The following is an 11,928-nucleotide window of genomic DNA, read 5'->3' on the forward strand; positions in this document are numbered from 1 at the left end:
AGACTGGCCATGAAATATGCATTAAAATGTGAATATTGCCTGTCTATGGTCCATCCATTCATCCTCTGTAGGGTCACGGGAGGGCTACAGAGTCAATCCCAGCATCTCAGGACCAAGGCAGGGGACTCTTTGGTCTCTGGTCAATGATATCTATATTGTAATGTGTTAAATTCTTAAAAGGATTTGACTTATTCACTTATTCACAAAATTTATTATCAGCATCTGTTTGTGTGTAAACTTTTGTTTGTTTGTAAACTTTTATAACAAATTCATAACAAGAACTAGAAGTACCACTTAAAAATAATATACATAATATGTAAATTAAAACACTGGAGATTATTGTTAAATTAAGTGTTTTATTTAATTAATGTTTTTTTTTTTTTTTTTTTTTTTTTTTTTTTTTTTTTTATGTCAATCTTTATAATAATCTAATAATGACTGAAGAATAAATTGATACATAAGTGGAATCTAACCAAACCTCTGAATGCTCGGTTAGTACACTGAATTACTGGCACTCACCCCCACACACTCCCAGAGACACACATACAGGAAACTGTACCATTGTGAGCTTTTCATCTTAAAACAGAACAACTCATTAAGAAATCTGCATGAAAATGCTGCAAAACCTGACATTAACTCTCCTCATCAATTTAATCTTCATGTTCTCCTCTGGTAGGTTGTTGTTGTTGTTAAATTATATATTTTCTTAAATATCACGTGTCTGATTATAGACAAATGTTCTTTTTAGTCAATTATTAGTAAACCAAAGAAAAAATATCTTGCATAGTTTTTGGTCAAATTTTAGTTTCATTTATCAGTCGTCAAAAATGTGTAACAGAAACCTACACCTTTTTTCAGATTTTTACAGATAGTTTGTTTATAAACAAATTTGTTTGCTTGCAAGTAGAAATCAATCACATTTAATTGCATTTCCCGTGGTTTTATATAAATTATGTATTTACTCAGTCATATTTCTCTCATGTGAGATCTGTTCTTTTGAGAAAAAAGTTTCTGTTGTCACTTTCTCACGATTGTGTTCAATCAAATCATGTCATTAGAATATAAAGGTCAAGGTGACTGTGTGCTTGAAACTCATACAGCAGCATTTTCTCACTGTATTACTGATCCTTTTGCTCAAACTTTTTTATACCACTTTATTTTTTTAGGAAAATCTGTATCTTCATGCATCTACACAGCTGTGGGTGATACAGTTATTATTCCATTTGAAGGTGCAAAATTACTAGCAGACGATGAACTGAGATGGACACATAATAAAAAGAGAGTTTATTTTAAAAAAGACTCACAAGTTAAGCTCAGCGAGATCAACGTTACCCAACATGGATACCTGATACTGGAGAACGTACAGAAAGACAAATCTGGGGAGTACAAGGGCATCGTCTATAATGCAGATGGAACCTTAATAAAGGATACTGTACAACAGCTCTGTGTACTGGGTGCGTACTAGCTTGTGTTCTGTTGCTATTCAAACATGCATTCAGGTCGGATGTCATTTCTCTCCTCTCTATTTTCCCCTCAAAGTCATGCAAGGCCAAGTGTGTTTTAGCAATAAGACTTGCTGTTGTTGTGTGCATTTCAGAGCCAGTGCCTGAACCTACGGTTTTGGTCGAGTGCTTAGATAAAGGAGTGAATCTGACTTGTAGTGCAGTGAACAACAGCGAAATTGTGTCCTGGATGAAAAATGGCATGAAGGCTAATGTGACACATGCTGTTTTACATGTCAGCTCATCTGAGCTCAAATCTGGAGATAACTTCTCATGCACAGTCAGCCACTTGGGAAGACACAAGTCAGCAAAAGAAGTTAAGCCAGTGTGCTCTGACACAGGTCCAGTGTATCAAAATCATTTGACATATGTATTCTCATGCATGACAACATTAGTTTCTATGAAAAACTTGACTCTTAAATTTTGTTTACAACCCATTTAAAGGTCTACATACAATTGCCAATGAAGACAAAGGAAAAGAAGTGAACAACAACAGTGGAAATAAGAATACAATTGGTAATTGTTTGTTTCACTAGATCATGTTTCCTACCATAGAGTTGCCATCACAAAGCTTTTATATGTTTGTCATATAAAATTATATCAGTTTGTTGCAAAGATCTGTAAATTATCCATTTATGTTATACTGTAGAAAGTGAAATCATGTTTTTGCGTCAGTTTACATTTGCTGAAATTATAAATAATGGTGATGAAAATTTTAATAATTTACTTTGTAAATTTCTAGGCTTAGATTTATGGTGGATGCTGGTGATCCTGACAGGGGGAGGAGGTTTCCTCCTCATACTCTTCATCATCTGCCTAGTCTGTCTCTTCCGCTGCTGCAGACGAAACAAGAGGAAAGCAAAAGGTGTGTTTCCAGTGAACTATTTTGTATTCACAGTTAGAACAGGTGAGATCATCTATTTGTAGGTGTTATTGAGGTCATAATGTCACAATTACACAAATAAGAACTGAAGAGGCAAAAATGCTATATATACATATATATATATATATATATATATATATATATATATATATATATATATATATATATATATATATATATATATATATATATATATATATATATACATATATATATATAGATCAAATTCGGAAATACCCAGAAAATTCTCGTCAATTCTCAGTAATTCAAAAACAATTATTTATCTCTTTGTTGGGCAGAGGAAGAAGAGTACCGGCTTACATTTCTAATGCCAGATCACACAAATCAGCCTGATGAGCAGTACATGCAACAAACCACATTGCAGAGGCCTTCCAAAAGCCAGCGTCCTCTTCCACCCTTACCCAGCCCCCGAGGTCCTCCTTGTGTTGGAGCCCCATGAGAGAACAACACTCTTAAAAATAAAGGTGCTTCACGATGGCATAGAAGAACCTTTTTGTCTAAATGGTTCCATAAAGAACCTTTAACATCTGATTATAAAAAGGTAAGAAAGAGATGGTTCTTTAAAGAACCTTTGACTGAATGGTTCTTTGTGGAACCAAAAATGTTCTTCTATGGGATCGCTTGAAGAACCTTTTGAAGTTCCTTTATTTTTAAGAGGGAACATAGACTTCAACAGACATTGAGACTAAAACCAGGAAACAAAGGGACTACCAATAAAAACTAGCTGTTGACCTAATTTGGGTACATTTACATTCAAAAAATGTTGATTAATATACATTGTCCCTTTTTGGAACTAAATAAATAAATAAACAATGCTAAATGTAATATTGTATATAGAATTGATAATATATCTTAAGCTCACCAATGCTGCACACCAAAATTTTGTATTGTTATTAAATTATTAATAATTGATCACCAGCACTAATTGATGATAACTGAGCAGCAAATCATCATATAAGATTGATTTCTGAAGGATCATGTGATACTGAAGACTGGAGCAATGATGCTGAATATTCAGCTTTTAATTACATATTTTTATTACATTTTAAAATATATTCAAATAGAAAACAGTTATTTAAAATTTTTATATTAATATTAGATTATCACTGTTTTTACTGTATTTTTTGATCAAATAAATGCAGCCTTGATGAGCATATTGATGATAAGACACTTTTTTCAAAAACATAAAAAAAAAAAATAATAATTCCAAACTCTTGAATGGTAGTGTATGTAAAAGATTTAGACGCATCTGCCTATGTTTTTATTTGATAATAATTGTGTAGTCATCATTTTTTTTTTTTTTTTTTTTGGTTAAGTTTCCACACTTTTTTTCATGCATTTACATAGTATGCTGGATGTTTAATGACTGTTATTTTTTTGCTATTGGATTAAACTCCTTTGTAAATAGTAATCATTCCACTGAATCTAGGTCACTTCCGTAGAGTATATGCAGTTCTACATGATGTTTTGTGATTGTGCTCTGCAGACCCACCTTTGTACATGCAAGCACAAAAGACTTGTACTTGCACTTTTCCTGTTTTAACTGATGTTATTGAATTGTGGTTGTGAGACGTGCTCCAGAAAAAAATTACAAATAAAATATATAATAAAATAATAATAAAAAAAAAAAACCTTACATGATTTCTCACACACAGTCACTCAGTCCTTTAGAATCATGACACCTGCCTTACTACACTTACTCTTCAATAGCCTCAAAAAGCACATATCTGAACAAAACATAATTTATACTCATTAAACAGATTTATGAAAATAGTGACTGGAAGTCTTTTATTGTAGCCAGCACAATGACTCCCATCCATTCAAATAACAAGTTAACATTTAAAGTTTAACCAAAGCATGAGTTGCTCTGAGGTTTCCCACATGTGGTGAATGTAAACGTAATTCTGACATTTGGTTTGAATGTGTGAATATTTTAGTATTTGTGTTTGCATCTACCTACCTTATTGAGAATATTTGAATTTACCATTTTGAGTAACACATAAGACGTGAACAATCAACTTACTACACACTTTACTGTGTAATTCTTGCATTCACATGAAAAGTGTGGGTGGGATGCTGTCATTTTTTTTTTAGCAGTCATAGGATAACTTGGTTATGCTGAAATACATGGAATATGTTGGTATCATATTTCCACACACTTTCAAAATGAGTAAAACCATCTCATGAATATACAATTTGTTGGGTGTTTGTATGTTTCTTATTTGCTTCTGAAGATTTTTTTATCATCTAAATAACTAATAAGAATAGCAAATAAGAATAGCATGGATAGTTGAGCACACTTTCAAGTATGCACACAATACAAACATTTTAAACAGTAAAAGTGTGTTGACCTGATTTCATTTAGATTTCCTTGCTTTTGATGTCTGAAGTGAAACTAACAGATGTGCCATCTCAATTTAGCACCCAATCTATTAATTAAAACCAGATCTGTGTTCTGCTCTAGAGATCAAAGCATGTTGGTTATGTTATCTTTGTTGCAGTTTGTGGAAGGTTTTTAAAACATGCCTGTTTGACAGAGAGGATGTGAAGAGATTTATGTGAAGATAAGCTGTCAAGGATGGCTTGTAATAGTCTACAAAGAGCAGAACAATGAGCACCATGAGCATCTCAGTTATAAAGATAACAGTTTATAATTTGGAACCACTAGTTAAGCAAATATGGAACTTAATTTGAAACTTCCAGTTTTATATATTGTTACTTTCGATAAGAAACAAAGTCTCATTTTTCAAATTATGCCCATTTCTTCAGAAAATTCGAGCAATTAATGCCATTTTGATGCTCTTTGTTGTGGCGTGATAGAGCGCTGTATAGGACCTTCAATTCAAACGGCAGCGCAGAGGGCGAGTGAATGTGATCATCCATATTTTTGTGTGCATTTGTCCATTTATGCAGCCAAAGTATCCTTTACTATACTTGTCTGTGTTTCACTCAGTGTGTCCTTCGCAGCTCAATATCCTTGCAGTATACTGACTGTATATTATGAAACATTGGCACCTTACATGATTTGACTGAGAACAAGGGGGGCCCCGGTGGTCCGGGAGCCCTACGCAACTTGCATACTTTATAGGAAGGCATTAAACAAAATGTCACTTAGCATTACATTTACCTCAAGCAAGCCATTCAGTGTTTACAAAGCACATTTGTTTGCTAAAGGAATGTCTAGAGAAGAACATTTTGCTAAATATTAGTCTATTCATTATATTTTACTTAACCTGTTAGTCCTGTCTTAATATTTGTTTAAATAAATCTGTCATGAAAACTCGAAAATTTATGACAGCCACTGTAAATGATTATATTTCAACAATGAATAGGTTTTTTTTGTGTGTTGTTTAAGTGAAATTTACATGTTTGTGTACTTTTTTGAGTGTTGATTATTATATCTAAAAATTAATAGCAATTAAATTTTTAAGTTGTTATTTGTAACCTTTAATATCAAATAATAGGGGCTGCCTAAGTTTTACAACATTAGCTAGAGGTAGAATTTTTATCCTTAAGTAAATGCATATTATAATTATTATTATTATTTATTTTTTATGTTTAGTATACATCATTTTTACATTTTAATTATATATGTATTAGGATTTAAAATGTTTTAAGATTTTATTTTAAAATATTTATACAATATATCTATCTATCTATCTATCTATCTATCTATCTATCTATCTATGTTTGTTTTTTCCCCCTTTATTCCTGTGATGTCAGAGCTGAATTTTCAGCATTCTAGTCTTCAGAACATTTCTATGATTAAGAAGCATTTATTATTATTTATTATTATTATTAATTTAGGCCTATCATCTGTTATTACTTTTTATAATCAATGCTGAATACAGTTGTACTGCTTAATATTTTTGTAGAAACCTTGGCTTGATCAAAAAAAAAAAAAAAGGGAAAAGAAACGAATTCTTGCTAGGGTATAGCTTAACTGTTACTGCTTAAATATTGACTTTGACAAACACCTTCGACATTGGACAGATTCTCACGCTCATCTTCCACTTCTAAGAAACACTGAAGATTATCTCCACTAGAGAGAGCTTTTGGCCAATCTATGTTGGATTCACGTTATTTAAGACTGCATTTGATATTACAAAAGTTTCTCTACTTTATCTCTCTTCCTTCCTCAGAAATATCTGTGCATCTGTGTGACACTTTCAATGTGAAATAACACAACAAAGATATCAAATTTTGGGCCTATAATTTCTGCAAGATGAGCCAGAACAACATAACTCTACTCTGTTCTGCTCAACTCCGTCTATTCTGTTATGTACTAACAGGACTGGCCTGACTGAATGCAGGGAGTTGATTAGTATTTTGGATCGAAATGAGTACAATGTGGTCAATTTTCTAAATGAGTGAGATTATTAAATAGATCAAAATCAGTACTGGTGACAACATCATGAGTTTGACTGACAGTCCACTGTCATTGGTCACTGTCACAGTAGTATTCTTGTTTGCATATGGTAATCTGGGTAGTACTGGTGCAGTGAATCCAGCACAGAGACAGCTAGCTGGTCTTTTGTTATGTAGGCATGTCTGTAGGGTGTGCCGTGTTTGTTCTGAAAGCACTAATACTGGGAGGAGCAATTTAAGCAATTTAATTTAAAAGTGTCTTTTGGATTTCAGATTTCATGCTCTCAACAGCTAATAATTCACCAAAATGTGTGTGTGTGTGTATATACATACATACATACATACATACACACACACACACACACAGGTTTCGGCTAATATATATTTCTGTTGATGGATGCGCATTCTGGCTTTTCAATACATTACAACAGCGATGAAAAAAAAAAAAAAAGTGGACAAACCATTCACTCGATGTGTTCAATGCGAATGCTGTTATGCTGGAATATGAGCAGCAGTCATTTATTCCGTCATCACCCGGGTGGTGATAGCGCGCGCGCACAGGTGAGACCTGAACAACACACATTGATATCTGTGTTTAAACTAGACTCATTTAAGTGTACCAGTTAAAACTTTTAAGAGCCAGAGGACGGGAGCTCGCACGCGCAGAGAGACGATTTGTGGGTGCGCTCTTGCCTCAGAATGCGCGCAAATATTAAGCTCTCTCTAAAGTTAGTGTTTAAATGGACAAATTCACACAAAAAATGTCAAAATGCCCGTGTTGATAAGTATCCTATAGCAGACATAGCTGGATGAACGTAATTACAGTGTCTTAAAGTGACAAGCACTTTCTTAATATTAATCTAACAGCCCTTACAACATATCCTGTGGTATTCAGGGGCGTCGGACTGGGGGGGTAAAGGGTACCGAGTACCCAGGGCCCGAGGCAGGGGGGGCCCTTAGAAGTCAGTTTTCTATACATACATATACATGCACTAATATTTGTATAGCATTTATGTACAAATAAAAAAGTTCCTGTGCAAAACTAAACTTGTAGTTAGGCACTGGTTTGGTATAAAAAAAGCAATTTTCATGCTGTGCAGGGCCCCACCACCCCTCTCGAATCAATGTAAATGGTACGACCCGCAGGTCAGGTGCTTCTGCTGCGGACCTGCGGTGAAATTGAATCAGTTAATGAGACAGGAGCTGGAGTTAGCCGTGATATGAACTAGGAAGACAGGGGAAGAGTCATGTCTTTCCTTAAGAAAGGAAAATCGGGGCTCAAAAACGAAAAGAAAAAAGACGATTAAAGAGAGAAAGGCAAATGAGGGCAAGCAGTTGCTCACTCAGATTTTTGAAAAGAAAGGTGAGCTCCAAATGCATCATCGAGCATTGACATTGTTTTAACATAAATATCTACTCCAGGTAGAATAGCATACATTTATGTTCGTACTCTATTTGAATAATATACCAATAATTTATAGTATCACATCCTTCATAGCGAGCAAACAATATTTCTGGGTAAATAACAGGGAGTGAGAAACAGACGGAGGCGGAGCTGGGAGCTTAACACACTGCCACTCCAGGCAGCTGCGTATGAAGTGCCCACGAACCATGTTCTCCTCTTCTGCTGCAGTTCTCCCCAGAGTCAGAAGTTTACATGAAAACACTGTATATTTCCCTCCATTGTCAAAATCTAACACCCGGCGAAAACACAGATCGTTAGCGCCTATTTTACCCGCATTGTTATGCAAATTAGTTCGCGCACGCTCTTACATTAAGTACAGGATTGTTCTCAGGTTTAATGCACATCTTAATGATTGAAAATGACTTACAGTATTTTAAAACGTAATTCAAAGACTGAATGTCTAGTTTGGCGGTTAGTGGTACCCTGTGATTCTATAGTCTGCATTTATTTTAAAACAGACAAATAATCAGCAATTAACTTGTACTTAGCCTACACTTTAAAAAAGGTATTGTGACAATAAAGGATATTTTAGCAACCATTTGAAGCCATATATTTAAGTTTCAGACCCTGCAGCAGCAGGCCCCTCATCATGGCCTGGTGAAAGCAGTGACAGTGAGACAAGGTGAGCTTAAATGTTAAAGAGGAAATAAGGCAAAATAGGTACATTTGTTATTGTACACATTTAAACTGAGATCAAGCATGAGATCAAGAAATTTAAAGTTATGTTTTAATTTAATATTCCTCAAGTTGTTCCAAACCTGTATGATTTTCCTGTATGATTTTCCTTTCTTCTGCTAAACACAAAAGAAGATATTTTAAAGAAGGTTGCATCTGTCGTTGGTAATTAAACAGTTGCATCAGTCGTTTGGTTACCGACTTTCTTCAAAATATCTTCTTTTGTGTTTAGCAGAAGAAAGAAAGTCATACAGGTTTGGAACAACTTGAGGGAGAGTAAATGATTACAGAATTTTCATTTTTGGGTGAACTATCCCTTTAAACTGTAATTACTAATTACAGTTTAAAGTTTAAATGTGTACAATAAACAATGTACCCATTTTGCTTATTTCCTCTTGTAGCAGAGGCAGAAATAGAAGATGAGGTTGATATTCATATAAGTGATGAGAGGGAAAGTGAAGAATGTGATGAAGGTAGTCAGGAGCAGGAGGACAGAGCTGAAGAGGAAAGAGAAGAAAATGAGAGACTTAGGCCATTGGTATCACTATGGTATTTGGTACGGGGGCCCAGCAGGATGGTTTGTACCCAGGGCCCAAAATTTGGTGCTACGCCCCTGGTGGTATTCCATATGATAAAACATCAAAAGTACCACATAAAACTAGTGTGGTAATAGTGTAGTACTGTGTTGTTTTTTGGGACATTTTACCATTATACCGAAAACCAGGATTTTGTTGTACGGTATGCAATATTCCTGTAATATTCTTGTGGTAATGTGTAGTATTATTTGAAAAAAAAACATAAATTATTTGAAAAACCACATACGGCATCTAATGGTAAAATCTTGTGATACTGTACATAGTGTTGGGAGTTGATTTAAAAAAAAGAATCGATTCCTTGATTCCGAGGAGTTGGGAATCGAGAGTCGATTCCAAAGGTTGGAAATGATTCCATCAAAGGGAATCGACTCCTCATTCAGAGCCTTTTACAGTTCAAGTCGTGGCCTAATGGTTAGAGAGTCGGACTCCCAATCGAAGGGTTGTGAGTTCGAGTCTCGGGCCGGCAGGAATTGTGGGTGGGGGGAGTGCATGTACAGTTCTCTCTCCACCTCTCCATGACTTAGGTGCCCTTGAGCAAGGCACCGAACCCCCAGCTGCTCCCCGGGCTCCCACTGCTCCCACACCCACTGCTCCGGGTGTGTTTTGTGTGTTTGTGTTTTTTTTGTGTTTTGATTTTTTATGTGTTGAGCACGAATTCTGAGTATGGGTCACCATACTTGGCTGAATGTCACGTCACTTTCAACAAAGCGTTTCGGGAGACTCTCAAACGTATGGAGCCCAGCACATGGCATGCAGGAAAAAATAGTAGGCTAAATCGAGAGGACAAATTTGTAAATTGTGGGCACAATTTAGCAAAGCGAGGGAACGAATTAGTAAATCGTGCGCATGATTTATTTCTTTTTTCTTGCATGTCATGTGCAGGCCTCCGTACAAACGGAAGGCTGCACACACATTTAAATTTAGGAAGATAAACTGAAAGAAAACGAGTCGGTAGCCTACTGATCATCTGAATTTTAGGATGCAGCCTTCCGTTTGAGAAGCACCATTCGCCTCCCTCATGCTCGCTACCCAGCTAACAAAAATTAGTTGTCAGAACGTTTTACTAACATCTCCTTTAAGTTCTGAAAATGTTATTTCGGAATGTTTTGTGCACGTTGAAAATGGCAATTTTTTTTAATGTATTAAGAACATTTTTTTGTGGGGTTTCTGCGAACGTTACAGGAACATTCCATCCTACCATTTTAAAAACGTTACGAAAACTTCATTACTGAATGTTCTCTAAATGTTTCAAATTAGCATTTTTTTTTTTGTTTTTTTAGGGATTTTTTTTTTTTTTTTGTGTGAGTTTTATAGAAATATTTCCATTCTATCATCTTGAAAACCGACACTGCCACATCAGATCCGGAATCAGCCCGACACTGAAGTGTACAGCGCCCCGGGTGTGGCCCGGATTCATTTTTAATATCTTCTTTACTGTTCACTAATCTTTCATTTAAAATTAATATGCTGCCTAAATGTTTACTTAACGCTAACCCTAACTCATCTCATTATGATAAATGCATTTTAAGAGTAAAGAACTGACTGGATTAAGTTGGCATGAGAACAATTTAAAAAAACTATGCAATTAAAGCAAAAAAAAAAAAAAAAAACAAGTTATAGAGAAAGTATATATATAAATATAAAAACCATAACATTTAACTTGATTACCCTTACATTTATTTATACTTGCGTATAAATAATTTAACAAGTATAAACAAACACTCAGGTGATACTTTACAATTTACAATAAGGTTTCATTTGTAACATTAGTTACCTACCCAACATGAACTAACATGACAAATACTTAACATTAACCTTAGTTAACTGTAGTTAACTAAGTTTGTGGGGAAGTCGTGGCCTAGTGGTTAGACAGTTTAACTCCTAACCCTAAGGTTGTGGGTTCGAGTCTTGGGCCGGCAATACCACAACTGAGGTGCTCTTGAGCAAGGCACCGAACCCCCAACTGCTCCCCGGGCGCTGCAGCATAAATGGCTGCTCACTGCTCCGGGTGTGTGTTCACTGCAGTGTGTGTGCACTTTGGATGGGTTAAATGCAGAGCACGAATTCTGAGTATGGGTCACCATACTTGGCTGTATGTCACTTTCACTTAATATATTAACCTAGTTAATTTCAACATTTACTTATACATTGTTAAGATTAAAAGTTGTGCCTGTTGACATTATTTAATGGATCAGAGCTGACATGAACGGTTGTTGTTTTTTAACAGTATCAAAGATTAATGCAAATTGTAACAAATGTATTGCTCATTGTTATTTAATGTTAATACTAATGTTAACTAATGATACCTTATTGTAAAGATACACCAAAACTTAGTGTTTTGAATAACACATTAGTAAATGGCAGAGTTTTAAAATTAAAATCATTTTGTACTTTTATTTATCTAATCATTTACTATTA

General features: G+C 34.9%; 1 protein-coding gene across 1 annotated transcript; it reads left to right on the top strand.

Annotated features, from left to right (window-relative positions):
- The first annotated feature begins 537 nt into the window (after positions 1 to 537).
- LOC109112425 lies at positions 538 to 3,397 on the top strand. Its single transcript, XM_042730672.1, has 6 exons — positions 538 to 672; positions 1,167 to 1,454; positions 1,598 to 1,843; positions 1,947 to 2,018; positions 2,245 to 2,367; positions 2,685 to 3,397. The coding sequence occupies exons 1-6, from the start codon at positions 609 to 611 to the stop codon at positions 2,843 to 2,845; spliced, it is 954 nt and encodes a 317-aa protein (XP_042586606.1). The 5' UTR covers positions 538 to 608; the 3' UTR covers positions 2,846 to 3,397.
- The last annotated feature ends 8,531 nt before the right edge of the window (positions 3,398 to 11,928 follow it).

Source organism: Cyprinus carpio, chromosome B9, assembly GCF_018340385.1.
Source record: "Cyprinus carpio isolate SPL01 chromosome B9, ASM1834038v1, whole genome shotgun sequence".
NCBI classification, from domain to species: Eukaryota; Metazoa; Chordata; class Actinopteri; order Cypriniformes; family Cyprinidae; genus Cyprinus; species Cyprinus carpio.